The sequence below is a fragment of the Hippichthys cyanospilos genome, chromosome 11 (assembly GCF_059441005.1).
Source record: "Hippichthys cyanospilos isolate Australia breed blue-spotted pipefish chromosome 11, RoL_Hcya_1.0, whole genome shotgun sequence".
NCBI lineage: Eukaryota > Metazoa > Chordata > Actinopteri > Syngnathiformes > Syngnathidae > Hippichthys > Hippichthys cyanospilos.
The window spans coordinates 9778566-9801249 of NC_142379.1; the positions used below are offsets into that span (position 1 = coordinate 9778566).

The 22684-nt window shown below is 39.3% G+C and overlaps 1 protein-coding gene across 2 annotated transcripts in view; it reads left to right on the forward strand.

Annotated features, from left to right (window-relative positions):
- prkd2 (protein kinase D2) overlaps positions 1-22684 on the forward strand; it is a 30947-nt gene that overhangs the window by 4088 nt on the left and 4175 nt on the right. The window contains exons 3-17 of one of the 2 annotated variants that reach the window (XM_088426777.1): positions 16045-16183; positions 16259-16390; positions 16486-16673; positions 16935-17118; positions 17334-17405; positions 17555-17572; positions 17710-17869; positions 17948-18059; positions 18959-19036; positions 19117-19429; positions 19913-19965; positions 20077-20149; positions 20289-20395; positions 21173-21334; positions 21516-21614. In XM_088426777.1, the coding sequence (XP_088282903.1) occupies positions 16045-16183; positions 16259-16390; positions 16486-16673; positions 16935-17118; positions 17334-17405; positions 17555-17572; positions 17710-17869; positions 17948-18059; positions 18959-19036; positions 19117-19429; positions 19913-19965; positions 20077-20149; positions 20289-20395; positions 21173-21334; positions 21516-21614 (1890 nt within the window). The remainder of the gene's footprint in view (positions 1-16044; positions 16184-16258; positions 16391-16485; positions 16674-16934; positions 17119-17333; positions 17406-17554; positions 17573-17709; positions 17870-17947; positions 18060-18958; positions 19037-19116; positions 19430-19912; positions 19966-20076; positions 20150-20288; positions 20396-21172; positions 21335-21515; positions 21615-22684) is intronic. The other variant, XM_088426778.1, reaches the window with a different exon arrangement.

Genomic DNA, 22684 nt, shown 5'->3' on the forward strand with positions numbered 1-22684 from the left:
ACTTCTGGTATTTATTATTTCCCTAATACTATGGGGGAACTCTTAATAGCAAGCAGATGTTATCGATACCTTAGTCCAAACTGAGTTTAGCTTCTGCTTTAACGGCTGCTTGGCCGTATGCAGTCAAAAGAAAATGACCATTTTGCTGAACGTGGTGCACGGAGATTATTTTGGATTGGGAATGATTAGAAACAAAAAAGAAAAAGACCCTCAGGCTGTTTATTTTCAAGTCTAACCACATGAGCCGCACACCCACACTCGGTAAGAAATGCTAAAATCCCCTAAATACAAACTCTAGCTCTGCTAGCGGAGAAGGGCTTAGGTGAGGGACGCGGACAATAGATGGTTTGTCCCGCCCCGGGCGCCACATGAGCTAGAGTGCCCGAGTGTCCATATGCATGCATGAATGCCTACATTGGTGTGTTTTTTGAGGGCTTGTGTGGTGCAATGCACACCCCTGCTCCCCCGCCATCGCCCACGGTCATCACTCCCATCCCAGAAAGCGTGAGTCACTGACTCGGTTTATTCGCAGACTAGTATACTATTCCATTGGCACGCTTTTCCATTCACTTCCCGTCTCAAGGCGTACGCTGGTTTCCAACACTAATCTTCACTTTCCAAATATGACCCCAAAAGCAAATGCCCACTTTCCTGTCATTATTGTAACTTTTGCTGTCGCTTGGAATCCCAGTGAGTATTTCCATGAAAACGTGCTGCAGCTTTTGTGTTGGACAGGCCCCGATTTTGCTTTTTTAGGGTGTAGCAACTAAACATTTGAAAAAAGATGTTTGCATCAAACTATAACTCTATAACAATATACACTACACCGTACATTCAATGACATTGTCAAATGAAATGAAAAATTTACTTCTCAAACTAATTATATCATATTGAATCCTTTCACAATCCTAGTGTTGAAAAGAATCTAATCGTTCTTCTTCAAAATATACAGCCTTCATTTTTTTTCAGCCCATATGTCAAGATACTAGAGGCGCACCTGGTCTGAACCGGAAAATCATTTTTTGTTTTAAAAAGTGTTAGAATACTTCCTTTTTGAAAAATATCAAAGGAAATATTTTTGAATGCAAACGACCTATTAGCTTAAGAGGAAATGGCACATTTATATGACGTTGAAGTTCATTTAAATGTCTGTAAAATGACTACAAGAAAGTCATCAAATCGAACATAATCAGATCGTTCCACTTCATTTGAACCCTCATTAAATTTCTGCACCATTGCACCCCACGTTTTAGAAACTCTATTGACTCGTCTTTTGTGGAGAGATACACACCACCACGAGAGGTGTATTGAAACAGCTTTTATTAGAGAGATGCACAACCTAAGTTCTTTTCTTTGCCCCCCAGCTTCTTAAATTTCACTTTTCATTCTCATCATTAGGACCCCAAAGCAGTGCCCCCTCCACTTTGGCGTCACCATTGAGAGGAAATACTTCCTACTCCCCCGCTTTTCCTCCTCCTCTTTAGATCACACACTTCCTCTCCTTGTCCACTCCTCCCTTATCCTTATGCCTGGTCACCTTTCATGCTCTGCATCCTCTTTCTTGCCCTCCTCTCACTCAAAGGTTTTCCGGAGGTCATCTTGAACACAACTCCGATAATGGACTGCTTCGATTACACTCTTCTTCACTTCTACAGCATTTCAAAATCCCAATGTCTAATCACAGGTGAGCAATTGAAAGAGGCTCAGAAGACTGTACAGTTTACACTGGCCCCTATTGATGACATCACTACTCGACATCGCAAAAACAATGTGACAGGAAACCTCGAGTTTTTTCTAGTAGGGGTCCCGGTGACACAATGGACCATATGGTACGAGCCAATAGAATGTGACCGTATGGTGAAATTTTGAATTTCGCCTTTGTACATTGAAAATGTGGCGAAAACCTGAGGTCAGAATCTTTTTTTTAACACATTTTTCTTACAAATTTTTGAACTCTATACAGCATATATTCTTTTTTCATGATTCAAAAAAGTGAACCATCACTGTTTCACTGTCTTCAGCTTTGCTTCTTGGTTTAACATCCTTTGCTAGACCCTATATAAAACTTGGGGCTTTCACCAAGTGGACTCTTCCTATTGGTCTGTTTCCATATGACACAACTAGAAACCATAGCGAGACTGAAATGACACATCAGGATTTGTTAATCTCCCAACGGGGCTCTGTACTTGTATACTTTAAGGTAGATGCTGGTGTGGGCGATTTATTGATCTAAGTAGGAAAATTAAATGATCAATTGTCCTGTTTTGGGGGAGGGCCTCCTAGTGCATCTAGAAATGCCTGTGGGCGTAGTTATGCACATATTGTCATGTTATATAGTGAAGGTAACAAACAAGTTCTGTTTCGGCTCTTCTATAGCTGAGTTTACCTTCCAGTGTGTCTCTTTCCATTCATTTCTGTTCAGCCTGTCTTAATGCATGCTGATTGGAGGTCATACACGTTTAATTGGTGGTAGCGGTTTAAGAGTACAAACATACACACACACACACACACACATGAAAGCAGCTGTGACTAAGAGCCCCAGCCCTGGCCATTGTTTCCACCTCCGTTTCAGAAGGCCAGTGTGTTTTATCCCCCTCCCTTGAGAAGCTGTTTGGCCTCAGGATTGGGATCACACACACCACCTCCTGTTTACCTCACTCTTTTGCACGTGTAATCCACACAAACACATGGTGAGGTCATGGAAGAGCATGACAATTTAGGTTAGAGTTATGCATTCAGTCTGCTATCCAGTGATAATTAGATCCACTGAGTTTGTCATGGGAATTTTATCCTGATGCTTCAAAGTGTCCTTAGATGCTTTTGTCCATCAGTGCTTCCTGTTTACACAGCTAGCCAAAGTCTTATGGATTTGTGTCAGCACTTAGTGTACTCTGCTATTAAACTCACTGAATAAAAACATTTTTAAAGGTGTACAGAGGCAATTGTAAAAAAGTAATAAACCACACATACTTTTCATTTTATACACTCCTTTACACTAACATTTGAAAATGAAAATACTGTAAACATTGCATATCTGAACTCTGCAAAAATGGTTAAATATGTCTTTTGGATTGAATGAGTTGGGCAAAAATCATGTGCAAAATGTTCCGACAACAATAATGTGGACTTATTTTAAATCGGTTTTAATGTAAACTTCACATTCATAGCTGGTACATACCTCAATTATATGCCACAATTAAATAACTAGTAATTATTATAAACCCATGTTAAACCACCCATCCAGCATTCTGTCACCTGTGCTTAACCTCCATTTTACGATTTAGCTATTTTTTGAATCATCTGTTTTTAAAATGACAAATCAAATCAAATAAAATTGAATTAATGTTCAGTCGTCTTTTAATTTTGTTCTTTTTTTTCTAAAAAGAAAAAAAAAACTAAGATGGTATCAGTCCGTTGAAAAGAAAGATGCGTGGTGCTCTAACTAATTCCTGCAACATGCTTCGTAATGGTCTAATTAGTGAGTTAATGGTACTTCATTTTGATAGCGCTTTCCCACCTTATAAAGCCCTAAAAGCACTTTATAGTTGAGTACCCATTTACCTACCGATGATGCAGTATCAGCAGCACCAGGGGCTTCAGTGCACACTTTCTGACGGAATTGGCAACTTTGTCTATTAGTAGTGAAAAACATAATTAGAGGTGCAATTTGGGATTTCATTTTATTAAATCTAATCCAGGTTATGTGTTGAATCATAAAAAAAAATGTTTTACTTGAACATTTAGTCTAGTGCTTCGCAAAGCTGGTCTTTATTGACCTGCTGTGGCATCAGTTCATACTCACTATAAAATGTCTCTGTGGATTTGAGGTATCTACAGTATTTTACATATTGTACGTGAGTGTGGTTATCCCATTTGATTTGCATATTAGCGGAGTAGCATCCCACCATTGACCGTTGCCCTTTGTTCTGTTGGTATTTGTAGCGTTCTGCAGGGGAGGTTTAGTCAGCACTAGCACATTTGATTATTCAAAGCACATTGCGCTGCCTGGAGACCAAGAGCAAGGATATGCCACAGAAGTTGAGAAGGTCAGATGACATGATCCATGAAGAGATTTTCATTCTTAGTTTCCTGGATTGTTACTTTGAGGCTGGAGGTTGACACATCTCTTGATTGTATAGATGTGCAGAAGAGTCCTGCTGTGAGTGTGGGATGATGAAGCCAAATAACCAATTTTGCGCCCCACCCAGAACTTTCTTCACACACACAGCATTATGTGTGTGTGTGTGTGTGTGTGTGTATATATATATATAGTATATATATATATATATATATATATATATATATATATATATATATATATATATATATATTATATATATATATATTATATATGTGTGTGTGTGTGTGTGTGTGTATTTTTTTTCCCTTTTGCTTCCTCCATTATCAGGAACTTAATAATCAAAGGTTTCTCCACCCTTCTAATTATAGGTTTTGCTCAATTGACAAATGACAATAATTAATGAGAGTAATTTTACCTGTTACTTCCTCTTTGGCTTTCTCAATAAGAAATGGAAAAGTTCATGAAATTGGACCATTGTTAAAACATAGCTAAACATGGCAGGATTTTGTCATTCATGCAGTCTCAAGGGCCATTCACCTTCACAGACTGGTCTGCATTCCAAAGCCTGTTCTGAGCAGGGGTGGGGGGTTGCGCTTTTTTTCCAATTTCCAATTTTAACAAAAAAGAGCAATATTTTGTATGAAGAATACTAACCAAATGCAATCAGTGGTCGACAAAACAATCTGGGAAACACTAGGAGAACTTTTTTGTTGCATCTATTTTTGTGCCTTTATCAGAAGACGAAAACTGAGTGTTTCTCAAAGCAACAAATACATAAGATGTTTTTGTAAACCTTTTTAATATAGCACACGGGATATTGATCCAAGTTAAAGAAGACAGTGATTTCTATTCCTGTTGTGGTAATGGTGATTCATGTAAATGGTTGTTAGCTCTATGAGGTTTCATCCATGGCCCAAAACATTGCCACTCTTGTTTTCTTCCAATTAGGATCCAAAGCCACACCACAGGGTAAGAAACAACAGCTTACATAGAGGAGATGAAGCGTGCATGAAAGGCGACGAGATGACTCATACTTGAACTATGTGCGTCTATTATGCCCCTCAGCATGCAGCTTAGTGTTTGCTGTGTGTATGAGTGTATCACAGAATGTGCAAACATCTGTAACTAGTTTATGTGTGGCTTCTGTTGATAATAACTTTATGAATTTCTGAAGAGTTACAATTAACAGCCCGGGATTTGTTTTCTTTGTGTTTAAACCATTATGCGATTATCTTCGGTGCCCAATTACATGCAGGGTGTTTCCATCCTGGGACTTTTCCTGATGCCGTGTTCAGAGGCTAGCTGTTTGACAACAATGACTGCATTGTCCTACTGTCATTCATTCGCAGTCACGCACAATGATCAAATGTACTGCTTGCCCCGTGAAACACCATTGTCGCTGCACATGCCACCTTTGTTTATGACCCATTAAAACATATACCCACTTTTATATGCATGGACAAATGACCCTTGAGCGTAAAATGGATTTTCAATCTGTCTATGACTTTTCATGAATTTCTCAGCTCAATCCAAGGTTCCTATCACCTTACCGACATAGAACCAAGCCAAATGCTAAAACAGCATTGCGTATCTTCTTTATCCTTCAGTCCTTCTATCCTGCTTGGTCGCACCTCTCGCATTACCGTTCCCATCCTCCTTGCTGCTTCAAGCTCAATGAAAGGCTTTATGTGCGTGCTTATGCACACATAGCCAGTCGTTTTTTTTTTTTTTTTGTATCATACACATGAACCATCATTACCATCACAACTCGACCTTAAGCTCACCATGAAACCGATCCTCAAGCAACCTTTAAAGGTGTGCCAGAATTTGGGTGTGGCTAACAAACAATTCTTGAAGTGAAAGTAGGACACACAATAATTGCATCATGTTTTTCCTCGCCACTAGTGAAAATCACATTCAGAGTCCGTGTAGGACATTTTAGCCAGTCACAAACATCATCAACTCTCTTCCTAAATACAATATAGTCAACAAATATGAATAGGGCCCATCCGATTCAACAGCCAGCCAATTAAATTGGCCAATTATGGCCCTTCAAACCTTGGCCAAAAATGATGAGCCAAAAGAGAAATATTTGCAGATTATTGTAACTTTTTACCTTTATGAGCGGTAACAATTTATAGCACATAACACATACTGTAGTTGTGGAAAGATGTGTCGTGTATATTAGTACTTAATGTACTTAGATGTTGCAGAGTGCAACATAAATTATAAATAAATATGTTAAATATTAGGGTGGCTTGATGGAGCAGTAGTTAGCATGCCCACCTCACTGTTAAGGGACCCGAGTTCAATACCAGCTCTTCCTCTATGGAGTTTGCATGTTCTCCCAAAGCCCATGTGGGTTCTCGCAAGGCACTCCGGATTCCTCCCACATGACAAAAACATGCATGGCAGGTGTATTGGAATTCCCATCAGTACTGTTCTGTAATTATAGAAATATGCAGTATTTAATCTATTCTGGGTCAAAATGTCATCATAAAAAATTATTACTATTATCACGGGGGACCCCGAGCCCGAACAGGATGTGACCGACAACCGAGGGGTTGGGTTCAAAGAGTTTATTACAACAAAAAGTGCACGTCTGGCGTGGAAAAAAGGGTGTCCAAAAAGGGAACGGGAAAGTACAGACAAAAGTCACAAAGTACGAAATAAGGGAGAGACGAGAACGTCTAGGAGGGATCAGTTCAACTGAGGAGTAAGGCAACGAGGGGGCGGAGGCTACAGGAGAACGACTAGGAACAAAGTAACAACAAAAAACATAAAGCGAGCAAAAATACAACTAGGAATAACCCAGCGTCGCTCTCCTGTAGCGACCAGCCTTAAAAAGACCCTGATGGGTACTGGGGAACAGGTGCGCAAGGCTGGTGACCCCGCCCCCTCGTGGCACAATCGAACACTGCCTAGGCACAGAGCAAACACACACACATGACAACTATAAAGAATGGAACTCTTTTTTTTTTTGTTTAATTTTGAAATATGAATCCCAAGGGCATAATTTGTGACATTCAGGCTTCATGCCTATCATTTTGGAGGTTTTAAGGAATATTTTCCTGAAAATTGCCTCACATCTATAATGGCTTTTGTGGTGTGTCAAATTTTTAGATTTCCAATTAATTCATGTCAAAATGGTGCACTCAATGTACGTTTTTGGGTCTCATCTCCATTTTATAATCCGTACACTTGTACTATATGCTTAAAAAAAAATCAGACAAGAAAGCAGTATTCCACCGGTCAATATTCTTTTTTCAATTCAAAATACATGGACACTCATGAGTCCTGACATTTTATATGTGTCTTTTCCTAAATGGTGGTGCTGAGATTTTTTTTTTTTTTTTTTTTTTATCAATGGTTCAAAAAACCCCAGATTCTCCGCAGAAAGATGTCATAGATATTGTATCATGACATGCCCAAACAGAAGATTTAATCTCATTTGCAGAATTAATACTGTGAACGCCTACGTGAAAAAATTTCTAGCTTGCACAAGTAATCGTCATCCAAATTAAAGTTAAGACGGTAAGAGTCATAAAAGGAGAACAATGTGGGCATCACACTGGAATTTCCAAGGCTTGAGATGTTATCTCTGTTTGGCTCAGCATGCTCCCAAAGAACAAACGCATACTTCTGTAACTCGAAGGACATCTCAGGCCATTTGTTGTTTTGGACGCTCTGGCATCTTTGAGTGGAAAAAGAGTGCATGCATACCAATTCTAATGAGGGCCATGCTTTTGAGTGAACTTCAGACAGGATCGCAGATCTGCACATTGCAAGCACATGAACATTTTTCCAGTGTGAGGTTTTTTTTTTTTTCAGTGATATACTGTATCTATGCGATGTCAAAATGTGAGGCATTTGTAATATTTTATTTTCCCAATACAGTAATAGTTACCATAAATAAGATAAATAGTGGAAATAAAAACAAACAATCCCTATCATCTAGGGTTTCCTGTAATGATTATTTTAATGATTATCTTTTGAATATTTAATCCGTTTAATTTATCTGATGAATTTTAACTCGCCTTTTTACAAAAAAGCTTTTTTCACATTTACAATGCAGAAAACAAAAGATATACGTACATTTGACATGATTTGTTAAATTTATTATTTGAGTCAATGGCTTCCCAAAATAAACAAAAATATTGATACAGTAATTGTCTTTCAAAGTAAAAGCAGAAGGGTTTTTTTTTTCCATTTAATACTGTGCTCATTTGCTTTTATAGAGGACGATATAGAGAATACATACTGTTAAAAGACTGGGGCTCTGAGGATTTGGACAGTTTTAGATTTTTAAATCATTGATTATCAACAATGATAATCAATCAATTTGACTGATTAATTATGGAATAAATTGCAACTTAATTATACAATCTACACGTGGGCATACATGTGTACATACAACAAATACAAATTGAGTTTTGAAATCTGTTAGAGTGAGTGCACTTTGCAAAACCTTTGTTTAAACATAATGAAACAGAAACAAAACAAACACTGTTGCTTTCATTTAGTCTCACCACATGTTTTGAATTAAGCTTTGATGTCATTCTCTCTGCTATCTATCTTGACTAAAGTAATAAAAATGGTTTTGTCTTTCATCATCCAAGCAAATTGCATAGATGACAGGCAGTGATTGACATCTGCGATGTCACAGGAGTGGATTTATTCAATGGCCCTTGAACACACACACTTTTCATTTGTTTGTTTACCCACATTCCCTTTTAGTCCACCAATCCCAATGGGGCTCTGATGTCATCAACCTTTATGCAATAAATATGTCAATCTTGTTTGTGAGTTCATGTTTTGGAAAGCCAGCATATCATGCATTCACTTTGTGTTCTTAATCCCACCCTAGTTCAGTGTAAATACTCTAATCGAGGACAGTGGGAGGAACACCATTAGAGGAATGACGAGTATTTACGTTGTCTGCTCCATATCAACGTCATCGTGTGACCTCATCGGGCCTAAAAATAGCAAGCCGGGTTTGTTCCATTGCTGGAAGGAATAAAAAACATTCCTGCGTTGCACCAGGTTGCCGTGAGGATCTAATGAGGGCAGGTCTTTGACGTCTTCACGTGCATGTTACTATGGTAACGTCTCATTACACAACTGATGACTTCCATAAAGGTGGGGCTCTTCTTCCACCGAGTCCTGTGCCTGACATGCTAGTGAGGGAAGTTTAGCCTGACAATTAAGGAAGCGGCCATCGTCTTGGCTCAATTTGATCCCGCGTGGTAGCTGTAAGCAGTTTTGATTGGATCCACAGACACGCGTGTTTAAACATTGTGTCTCATTTGAAGAGATGCAGTGTTTCCTCTTGCCTATAAACTGACTTGGATCAGTGTTCCGTTGCCGTAGTCACCTCTGCTGCAGAAGCACATCAACTTGTAGCACCATGTAGGGCCAAAAAGTGTTTGTTGTTGAGTTTCAGCCAACACATTTTGCAGTATTACAGCGTCTCTGGGATACGCAGCTGTTTCCAAATACAGGTCCATCCTTGTTGTTGCCCTGCAACATCTCACCTTTACCTCACTGTCATGTAACTCTTATCTACTGCAACCTGTGAATGCTTTGCATGCATCAAGAAGTTTAGTATCAGGTTATCTGACTGTGAACCACAACTCAAACACTTCTCTCATTGTAAAACATTTTTTTTCATGCCATTGAAAGTCATTTATATTTGTTACACTGTTTGGTCTGACTCCTCGTTATAAGAGGTGCGGGTTGAACGACTAAAGATTTTTTGCAGTCAGTTACGTGATGAAAGTGGAGTTTAACTTCAATATTCGATGACGTTGATATTTTTCAACACTGTATAGCCTTTTCAATATTGTTGTGCCATGGACTAGTATCACATATTCACAATTAACTAATATAAACCGGACAATACCAACTTTGATCATAAGGAGGATGTATTTGGTGTCCTATCACTTTGAATTTGATGAATCGTGCTTGGTGTTTTCTCTTCACACCACTTATTGAGGCAGGGTCTTGTCTTTAATTTAAAATAACTTTTTGACCCCAGAAAGCACTAGAGCCAACGAAAAAGCAAAATTCCTTCCATATGTCATAGTGAGGAAAACTGCAATTTTGCTTAGTAATACTATGATGGCGTTTCATACACTTGAGATTTTGTATAACGACAGATGTATGTTTCCTCCAAATTGTGGTCAAGATTTCACTGTGTATACATATGTGCTAACATATGCTAAAAAAAAAGAATCAAATAAATGCAAGTCTTTTTGTCACAACAGGTCTGCATTTGGCCACTTCTCTGAGTTTTATTATTTTGCCAAATCTTCATGACAGTGTGATTCTGATTAAAACACTAAATTCATTTCACTGTGATCTTGGCCCTATTACGTTTGCGTTCACAAAACCTTGCTTTGTACATTGTTGCTGTGGATGACACACTACTTTTCTGTAACGTGCGGTCGCACATCTGGCGGTGAAGCTGCCTTCATCTGATATTGTGTGCACGTCTCCTGTGTTTGTGCGGCTTGACAGCGGCTCACATTGAGCTGCGGGAGGGGGAAGTGATGGGGAGGATGAAAAGCAGAAGCACACGGCTTCCTCAGCAGGATACAACAGCTTCTTGTTCACAATACATTGTAAAAACAACCTAACCTGTTGTTTCTATAATGATCATGGCTTCAAGCGAGACATGATGCAGGAATGATGCCTTTTCACAATCACCAACTTCCGGATTGGCTTTTACAGTTTTGGGGGAAATAGAATGAGTCACTTCCACACGATGTCTGTGACCTGCATCATATGACTACAAGTTTGAGGTCAATGGTCACGCTTGGTGTGAAATTAGATGTGTGCAAGTGACAGGAAGTATAATTTGCAGCTAACCTTTCTCTCCTAAGAACCACACTCTATGACATCAAACTTAAATGCGATTTCCGTGACATCATCCAATGAGAAAGTACGTTTTGTGTGTGCATTGTACACAGAAATATATTGCTTGTTTTGTTTTTGAGCATGCGTTTGTGTGTTTTTAATAATGGCTACCTGGACAAAGCTGTTTGCACTTGATGACGTTATTGGCTAAGGCACTGAGTGACCGATTCCCCCCCCCCCCCCCCTCCCCCCTTTCAGATAGTGTATCCCTGTCATAAAGGGAAGTTGAATTTATGTTTGCCGTTTTATATGTATTACAAACATGGAATCCACTTCCCACACCCATGCCTTTTTCCCATACATGTTTGAGCTGAGTGGAAAGTTAGCGTGAGGGGACTTAGCAAACAATGCCAAGGCTGTGCAGCTTTGGGGGTTCAGTGCATTGCTCAAAAGTGTACTTCTGACTATAGAATGTAAACATGGAACCTCAAGGTCACTCATGACTGTAACTTTGAATTTTCATTGCTGGTTGTTTGGTTTCGATAGACATTTAATCCACTACTTTGAGTAGATTTGAGTCTAGGGTGTCCCGATACATTTTTTTTTCCTTTTCCTGCATGCTACTGATATTGCAGCTTAGAGTACATGGGCCTATACAATATCAGGAGGAATGATATGTACTGTTATTTATTTTTTTTATATGAAATGTTAGAAAAGACTTGATCAAGTGATGAAACAAAGAACCATAGTCAGCAATTGCCGGTATGAAAAGATATGACCCATTTCTCGGGGAGAAGAGCTAGAGAGAAGTCTGGAATAGACTTCCTGAATAAAAATGAAGATAATGGAGACTTTGAAAGTAGACCAACACAATCTTGGCTGGAATCAGACCAATATCCAATATCGAATCAGAACACCCCTACTAAGTTTTCTCTTTCAAGTGTAAATTTTACTCCGTTTAGACTTAAAATTTCACTTTGAAAAAGTCTCTGCTTGGATTCAAACAGTACGCTACAAAATTTCAAAAATACTTTGAAAAGGGATGAGGCCCTTAAATCAAGCAAGAACCAATGCAATCTTTTGTTTTTATTAAATTTAGACAAGCAGGAAGTGTTTATCTTTAAAGCTGTACAGTTTGATTTGGAGCCAAATTATGATAAATGGATGGCCATTCAAATTACCTCTACATGTACAGTAGTCAAATTATTTGCAGAGTGTAAAATGACTTTAAATGTAACTCTAAATAATGCTGTGCAATGTATTTAAAATTAAGGGATTTGATGAAACATGATAGTAATTTTGTCCAGTTGTCACACAACTATAATATTCCCTTTAGATGAGTAGCAAAGTTGTGGTTTTCTATGGCGTAACTTTCGCGATTGCGGTTAGAATGCTGTTGCTCTTGGATAGTCTGGACAGCACATTTTGACCATGTTGGTTTCTCTAGATCTTGGACTTTGATTGAACCTGTATATGTTTTTATCCAAGGACAAGGGATGCTAGTGATGGAATCAAATTTTCAGGTCAACCTCCAGTTTGTTTGAGTTTTATTCAATTAGAAATTTCATACAGTTGTGTTCAAGTACCTTAAGGGTATGTATTCATAAGCACAACTGTGCACAAGTACAGTTGAAAAATACAGTAAAAAGAGATACTAAGGTCATTCCACAATTTTAACTGAGACTCAATGTACTGGGGGAGTACACGAGATTTCAGGAAGTTCATATCTTCATAGATTAATTCCAAAAAGTCTTCAAGTTCTGAAGTCCAGTTTGTCCTCATTAGAACACCATGTCCAAATGAACAAAAGTAGGTCAGTCAAGTCATTAGTGACGATAGCCATCACTGGCCATCTTGAACGTGACATTATGTTACAAGATTTGAAGTGCTTGGCTAACTTATCAAAGCGCCTAACCCGCCTCTTTGTTAAGAGCTTTTTCCACTTTCAGTGTCGCCTAACTTTCCTGCCCTTATTTCTTTTCAGTGCGTACATATGCACAGCTAGTAGATAGTCCAATGAAAAAGCAAAAGAAGATTAGGGATTGCTTGAAAGGATCCAAAGAAAAGGGGAGGTGATTTTGATGAAGGGGAAACATTAGGGAGGTGGAGGTAAAGAAGGCCTTGTTCATAATTCATTTCAGGCATAATGGCCTTATTGGTCCGAAGAACTGCAGGTATAGTGAGGAAACCTGATCCCTGGTAACCCAAATCCAGGTTGGAGACACAGTCCCGTCTCCAGAGCAAGAGCTCTACATGACACCATGTTCTGTACATGCATTAGGATTATACAGCCTGTTTGCTGTCTAACCTCTCACCTTACAATGTACACACTAGCGCTGGCTGCTCATACACAGTAATTGCAATACAAACAACATCCCTTTCCCCCATGATGACTCAGTCAAAAGTACATTTCCCATCACTCTCTCTAGATGGTAGCTGTCAGAAAAAGAAAAGAAAGCAGTCATTTTCTCAGAGGAGACTGTAATATTCTCCACAGACAAACACCAAAGACCTGTGGGCCGCTAAAACATGACTGCTGCCATTGTGGTTAGCACGCTGTGTATGTTTTGGATGTCCTGGATGGGACAAGGCCGACTTACTCTCGCTTGCATTTTGGGCATGAATAGCGGGAGCGCGGGTTTAAAAAAAGGAAAAAAAAAGGATTTAGGGAGCCGAATGGTTTTCTGTAGGTCTTGGAAAAGTGGGGCGTCTTTGCTGTTTTGAGGCCTGTGGGTGATTATAATTACACATTTCAGTAGATGCTCTTGGTCGTGTCAATGCCAGGTCCTGATGCATGTCGTTTTTGCATTATTTGGTGTCTTTGTGTCTGTCTTTTGGAGCCTGGCTGTGTGGGGGGAAAGTGTTTTTACTAGACCGTGTTACACATCTTATGCCAGCTGTGGTCAGAAATAATGCAGATACAGAGAAACTTTGCACAGTCCCTGCCAATCTTGACATGTCTAATTTATCTTTATATTGTCGAGTGTTTTACTGCAGCTGACATCACCATGACCAACGGCTATACAGTGAACCGATGTTAATATTAAATAAGTCATCATTCATTTTCTACCGCGTCTCCTTTCGGGGTCACGGGTGAGCTTCAATCCGTCGTAGGACAGAGCTATAAATCCAATAAGTTCAATTATTCGTCATCAAAGATTTAAAATTTAGCTAAATCATAAAATCGGGATTTTGCAAAGGTTGCAGAAATTTAGATGAATTGTTTACAGCCAGTTCTCAGTACTATTTTTGTCATCACTGTCCAGTCGCAACCTTTAAGTGTGTGACAAATACTTTATGGAATCACTTGATCCTCATTATACTGCATATTTTCAATTTTGTCAAGCCACTCAAATCACTCAATGTTCCTAAATTTGATAACCGTGCTACTTCTCTTACTTGGGATGATCATCACATTGGTTCAAGAGAACATAGTTTTCATTCTTAAATGTGATGGATTTGCTTTGGGTTACAGTCTTTTAGTAAGAAATGATATGCATGTACACCAATCTATTATAATTCCTCATCTGCAATTCAACAAAAGTTTAATTTTATCTTGTCAAACAATATACCCGGTACTCTATTCATTAGCTGCCATTTTCATGTACAAATAGATTCTGCTACAATTCAAGAATGACAAAGCAATATCAACACTGCCACATTTTGTATTGTCCTTCTTGTCCCTTAGCATCTTTCGCGACGGATTTCATGGGTAGCTCCTGAACCTGTTTATTGAAAACGCCATTTGTATGATTGCACGTTTGGTAGCAGTCTGTGGTTGAGAGCTGTAGCCACCATTGGGGTGTGGTGCCCTCTCTATGTAGTTTGGCACTAGAACAGTACAAGACGTGCCTGAATATCAGTTGTGGTTCTGTAGAGTGCCTGTTTGCAAAATAAGGCGGCGACGGTGTGTGTCTGTGTGTCTATATCAGTGCATGAGTGCAGTTTTATGCGAAAACGATGGGTGGTGCTGTTCTAAAGGACGCTATGTGCCTTGGTAAATGGAGAGAAGGCGTGTGTGTTTATCATTGTGGCCTTTCAAGGCGTAGACCAGTGTTATGCTTCCTGTACGTTGCTACTTTTTGACCATATGGTCAACTTTGACTCCGACAGGAAAAACAACAACATTCCTGTTTTTGCCCCACATGCATCATCTTGGATGGAATATTATAGAGCCAGTTATACTGAGTAGTCTGAAATATTAAAGGTCTGGAAAAGTGTATAAGATTGCGTTTATGCACTAGTAAAAAATGGATCTTTAACTTCTATAGCCGTCAGTGACAGTGAATGAGAGATAATGGATGCATTTGGACAGTTTCCATAGTGTATTACAGTACATATCAAATGAAACCTCCTGTAATAATCCTTTAATTAGAAATTGGTAAACAAAAAAAAAATGTTTGAGGAAAGCTCAACCTCACTGGTTTTCAAACGATGGTATGAAAAGACACTTAAAACAATACATGAGTATTTTAACAGGGTCTCTGCGGGTATTAGCAAATCTACTTGAATGCTTGTGTTTAATGCAACATAAAACAAGTTTTTTTCAAATTAGGAGCCAATTAATTGCAACATGAAGCAACTCATGGACTCCAGTCCATTTTATTTATTGTAAATTACAACTAGTCTCCAGTCCCCCTAAACATATATTGACTGCATATTTATCATATTTATCCTTGTTAAAGAGTGCTATACTGACTCTTTTGCACAACATGTTTATGATTTTATTTTGTCAAGGATTATACTGATCAACATTGCTATTAGCTACACAATTTTCCGCAGAAGAGCCCGAAATAGAACATGATGTTACACGAGCTAAGTTATCTTCTGGAGTTGCAGTATAAAATACACCTACATCACCATACAAATGCACAATAAAAATGCAGTTTGAAAGTTTAATAAATCAAACACTGATGGCAAAGAACTCTGTTATGTCACTTAAAAATGTGTTATGCTTGTTGGGGTTTACTTGTCTTAAAAATAATTCACAGCGGTACACATCATTGATTTTTAAAAAAGCAAAAAAAAAAAAAGGGGGAAACATGTTTTTCTTCCTCATAACCTGAAGCAATTTGTGACGTGTGTTCTCTTTTTGTTTGTTACAGTTCCCAGAGTGTGGCTTCTATGGTATCTACGATAAGATTTTACTGTTTAAGCACGACACATCAACAAGTAACATCCTGCAACTGGTTAAAACAGCGGGTGACATTCAGGAGGGCGATCTGGTAGAGGTGGTGCTTTCTGGTAAGCATTGGGAAAACAAATCGAAACATGTAACCTGGTTTGACTTTACCTGTAAGTTGATTATTTTTCTTTTAGCCGCAGCCACATCAGAAGATTTCCAGATTCGGCCCCATGCTCTGAATGTGCACTCCTATCGGGCCCCGGCCTTTTGCGATCACTGTGGAGAGATGTTGTTTGGACTGGTCAGACAAGGGCTCAAGTGTGATGGTGAGAACACTAAAAAAAAAAAAAAAAAAAAATCTGAACATGTCAGTTGCTCACGCTCCATTGCTCCGTTCCTTGTTCCGTGGTGCCCTCTGCAGGGTGTGGGCTGAACTACCACAAGCGCTGTGCATTTAGCATTCCCAACAATTGTCGAGCTCGGAAGAGACGCTTGTCCACCACCTCCGTCAACAGCAGCCAGTCTCTTCGGCTCTCCACCAGCGAGTCTGTTGGGACCACATCTACCTGTACCGAGGATTCTGGCCTCGTCCGCTCACACACGCAAATGGTACTAATATCACTTCACAGAACACCCACTGACATGCTTGGAGTTTCAAAGTACAGTAGCATTTCAAAGATCTGTTCCAAGACGCTAGTTGACCTCCAATTTAGAAAATATAAATCTATGATAAAATAAATCTATATTCCATCCATCCTTTTTAGATAAATAGATAAATATAAACCCCAAAGCAGTTGAGTGTCTGTGTTAAGAGAAAAAAAAACAAACGCAAATACTCTCAATCTCTTTCCCCCTCTGTTTCTATTTTAGCCCCGGACACCAAGTGAGGCCCGGCGCTTTTACACGGGCCGGCCGGTACATTTAGACAAGATCCTAATGAGCAAGGTGAAGGTGCCGCACACTTTTGCCATCCACTCGTACACACGTCCGACAGTGTGCCAGTACTGCAAGAGGCTTCTTCGTGGAATTTTCAGGCAGGGCCTCCAGTGTAAAGGTGTGCAAAAAAAACAAATGTTGTATATAATTTGTTCCCCCCAAGTGGACAACAATACCTCTACTTGACATGCATGCTCTTGTTATTTAAAAATACTGAATGATTTTTTTTTTTTTTAAATCTAAATAACCGTTAGAATAATCAATTCTAAAATATTTGATACCTGCTTTCATATCATTATGACCTTAATCAATTTTTTCATGTATTATTCTTAGACTGCAAGTTCAACTGCCATAAACGCTGTGCATACAAAGTTCCAAACGACTGTCTCGGCGAAACCATCGGAGGTAGGTGAACATGCAGATAGAGTCCCCGCAGTGCTAGAACACTAACCATGCTTGACTTTAATCAAACAATCGCATGCTTGCACAAATGAATAACCAACATAACCAAACTGTACTGAAACTTAATTCCACTAATCTCTTTATTTTCTCAGAAAACAGAAGTAACAGTGGTAAGTCTGCATGCTCGTGTGGTGATTGGTAGGCAGCCAAGTAAAAAGCAGCCAACACATAACCTGTGAAATAAAATAATAATAATACTTTAAAAAAAAATGCATTCAACCCTGGTTACCTCTTTTATTCCTCCTAGATATGTTGAGTCCCAGCGCCGACCCGGAGGTGCCCATGGACTACACCAGTGACTACGATGCTTCAGACAGATCATCCATGGATGACTCGGATGAGGCGTGCAGCATTCCGGGTTCCTTTTCCCCTGAGAGCAATCAGGATGGTGTCAGTGCAGACCAGAGGTATTCAAACAGAACATAAAACACATAGAGACTAACTTTATATTCCTAATAACACCTGCATTCTATCCTTCTTCCCAGTGTTTATATTCCACTCATGAGGGTGGTCCAGTCAGTGAGGCAAACAACCCGTCGATCCAGCACAGCTATCAAGGAGGGATGGATGGTTCACTACAGCAATAAGGACACATTGGTACCTTTATCTTTACTAAATCGTTTCATTTTTTGAGTTTTCTTTTTGACCCGACCTGTCCTGTTACTTGTCAGCCTTGCTGGTGCTTATACCTCTGCCAAGGTTTACCCAGGATTATGGAGGAAAAAAGAACACATCACCAATATCAACAAAATGGTGTGAAATAGTGAAGACAGGGATTCAAATAAAAGATTGGATTAATACCAAGTAAAACATTTTGGAATATGGTATTTTCAATGTTTTCTAGTGTATTGTGCATCAAAATTCAGACATGCTTGGTTTGGTTCTCAAAGAAAGTTTGCAATTTTGTTTGGATCTTCATTAGTATAGCTCATCATTATGAATGTCTGAGCCCTGCAGATTTTTCAAAAGCATCTTTAATTTACGGAAAAAAAATGAAGCATTTTTTCTCATTCCATAGTGAGACTTGGAGTCCATTTAAAACAAAAGATGACAGTTTCCATACTGAATTAGCCTCATAAGCAGATGAAAACTTAATTGAGATTTTCCTTTTTTATTGAAGGAATATTGAATATATTGTCAATTTCAATGCAAAACCCTTTACTGTACTATATTTTTTATGCATCTCAAAAACAAAAACCTATACGGTAGTAGTGAATGTCTAAGATTTGGTGCTGATCTGCTTTACATTTGTTCAACCTCAGCAGAGATTTGCACTGCAATTCCAATTCAAGTTTTACTGATATATATTTTTCCTTTCTTGCTACACCACTAACACATGCTTTGCCATCTTTGTCTTTTTTTTCTTATTTCTTTTTGTCGTTTAATTCCTTCGCCTTTTAGCTTTCCTATCACCTGGCCATCCTTCTTCTCTTCTTGGATGGCATCTCTCAAAACATCCAGATCCCTTATATGTACCTCGTACGCTATCCCAACAGAGAAAGAGACACTACTGGCGTCTGGACTGTAAGTGCATCATCCTTTTCCAGAACAACACGTCAAACAAATACTACAAGGTAAGTTTCATTGCATTGGAGACTGTCCTCATTCAAGTAAACCACCATCTTGTCTCATTCTGGATCCATCTCTCTCGTAGGAGATCCCTCTATCGGAAATCCTGGAGGTGCGGCCTGCCGGCAACTTTACCTTGGTACCCTCCGGTACAAACCCGCATTGCTTCGAGATCATCACGGGCACCATGTGCTACTTTGTGGGGGAGGACCCCAACACCCTTCCATCCCTATCACCCCAGCATGCCCTCCCACAGTCACCCCCGTCGCCTAGCCAAGTGGCACCCAACAGCGGCATTGGGCGCGAGGTGGCCAAGGCGTGGGAGAGCGCCATTCGTCAGGCCCTCATGCCCGTCATTTTCCAGGATGCCCCGCCGGCGGAGGGTAACACCACTCACAGTGAGTCACACCCCCGCTGGGACAGTTTTGCAAAGACAAGATTTATGGACAAATATATAGACTTCCTATATATTCAGTAATGTAAGGGGTCCTAAAATCACATTAGGGCTGGGCAATAAATCTGAATAACTTCATTAATTCTCATTTTGAAAATTCAAGATTAAAACATTCGCAAAAGTGGCAGAATAGTGTAGAAGTTGAAGGCAACTTGCAAATATAGTGTTTCGGTCAGAAACGTGAAGTCATAATTAGTATTTCGCGGGCCACATAAAATGATGTGGTGGGCAGGGGTTGGCCCCCGGGCCTTGAGTTTGACACCTGTGACCTAGAATGAGTGAACTAATGTTATTTTTGGGCCATATCACCCAGCCCTACTATACAATACATAGTGACTTTTGGGACACCCTGTATTTTAGTATATAGGCATTACTCAAAGAGCTTTTTCAGTATTTGCAATACATAACATGCACATTTCCTCTTTAGGACAAGCCTCCATTAGCATTTCTGTATCTAACAGTCAAATCCAAGAGAATGTGGTAAGTGTTTTTTTTTTTTGGTCTACATTTTCATTTTATAGTTTTGGGGGAAAAAAAGAATTGTGATATAATGAACAATAACATGCATTATTTTAATGTGTTTTCCTGCAGGACATTGGTACAGTGTACCAGATATTTGCGGATGAAGTTCTGGGTTCTGGGCAATTCGGAATTGTGTATGGAGGTACGGCTTAACACGAGTTTTCATAAGCTCATTTTAAAGATCGATGACAATCGTGTTAAATAAAACAAATACACTCCCTGCCTATTCTGTTTGTTAGCAGAGGGCAGGCACATTTCTAAATGACAAATTTCTCCATCAGGAAAGCACCGCAAGACCGGAAGGGATGTGGCCGTCAAAGTTATCGATAAGCTGCGCTTCCCGACTAAGCAGGAGAGCCAGCTGAGGAACGAAGTGGCCATTCTGCAGGTAAATGCAAGCCGCCATGCTTCAAAGCGCACAATGCAATATGTCTGGTAACGTCTGTTTGATTGATGCTCTTGTCACTTTTCTGTCCCACTATTCTGTGGGTAATGTTTTGGATTGAAAAAAATAAATACAAAAATGGAGACACATCTAGGGCATCATTAGAATTGCATGCTCCTGGGTTTGGCAAAGTTTGTGCCCAAAGGCCGTGTTAGATTGATGTGCCAGGTCATTTGTTATTAGGAGGGACTTTGCTACAAAATATGAAAAGAACATTTTTCAGTCAATGCTGTTTGATTTCTAAAATAACTATTTAAACAATGTCTATATACATTTGTACCAATTAATTGTATTAAATTCTAATGCCATAAGAATGGTTCGCTTGCCATGGTAGAGAACTTATTTGATTCTCAAACATATCAGTTCTGGGAATAAAAATACATTTTCTGTCGTCACAAGAGCTTGATAAGTAAAGTGACACACGGGTCTATGATCATGTATGTTACAACGAAGTGTTTAGTCGAGTTCAGCGTGCAATGTATTTTCGAACCAGATGAGGGCAGCAAAGACCGACATCGTCCAATACAAAGTTGTTTATAATGCGTTTAACAACTTTCAACCCCCGGAGCTCAACAATCATTAACTATCCCTTGATTTTAGTCACTTATCTGACCTCTTTGTCAAGACTGACATCATCCTTCTTCAGTGGCATTTAAATCTCAACCCTATCATTGCCTTGTGCCTTCTAAATCACTAACATACTTGGAAACTCACTTTCAGAGTTTGCGCCACTTGGGCATCGTAAATCTGGAGTGTATGTTCGAGACCCCGGAGAAGGTTTTTGTTGTCATGGAGAAGCTCCACGGCGACATGCTCGAGATGATCCTCTCCAGTGAAAAAGGCCGATTGCCTGAGAGGCTCACCAAATTTCTCATCACTCAGGTTTGCATGGACGCCGGCACAGAGGGGATTTGCGCCTCTATATTTGTGTACGGGTACTTGTCTGCGTGTCGCTGGTGGTTTTCCTCTCAACGTGTCAGGCATTTGAAATGCAATTGCATTACAAAGTGTGCTCCTTGTGGCCTCTTTTAACCCAATTTACATGCTGTGCATGTGTGTGTAGATTCTTGCAGCTCTGCGACACCTGCACTTTAAGAACATTGTCCACTGCGATCTCAAACCCGAGAATGTGCTGCTTGCCTCTGCTGATCCTTTTCCACAGGTAGGAAAACAACAATTATTTCAAACAAAGTTAGTTTACTATTTATACAGCAGCCATTTCATCATTTATGGACATTTCATAAGCCACTTAGTGGAGCGGTGATTCCCAACCACTAATGTGCTGTGGGAAATTATCAAATTGTTTTAAATTGGTGTGGAAATTCTTATTTATTCACAACAAATTATGTGTCTTCGTTGATCTTATCTATGCCAGTGTCATACAGCTGAAGTTCATTATCCTCCATATCCACTTATTCTGCAGAATCATAGCTCGGGCATAGCAGCCCAAATGACGGCTGATTAAGGCCCTTCAAACATTGGCCAAAAATAATCAGCCAAAAGACCGATATTTGCACATTATTTTAACTTTTTGCCTTTATGTACTCTAGCCATACACAGCCGTTTTATACCAGTAATACCGGTGTCATTATTTTGTGCACATAAACTCATATATACATACATACATACATACATACATATGTACTTAAATATAACATGAAAATTGTTCATGAGGTCATTCACCGGACGTCTCATTCAAAATAAGAGAATTTTACAAGCAGTGATGAGGTAAGTAATGCAAGGATGTTGTGCAAAGAATTGACCTGAATGTCACTACTTTACACAGTCTAAAGCCACAGTCTATCTAAAAAAAAGACACACATTATAAAATACATACTAAATCCATTAAACTGCCAGTAACACAGACATATGACAACAGTTAATGTCCTTATAACTTCATTCTGTTAACCTTTTTTTTTTTTTTTTTTTTAAATCAGTATACAGTCGGCCCCCGGCTTACGAACACCCTGATTTACGAACAATTCGCGCAATCCGGCAATCCGACATGCCTTACGAGCAATCCGACATGCCGGCAGTTGAATCTGTAAATTTGTTTCTGCTTTACTGCGTCAACAAAATCAGCAGATGCGTCATCTAAATCATCAGTACATACATGTGGCAATAGTATGAACGCTATTGGTCTTACAACGTCACAGTGACTGTCTCACTCACGGTGTCTAAATATATTACCATTTAAGTGTAGTGTTTGTACAGCTAAAGGGAAAAACAGCT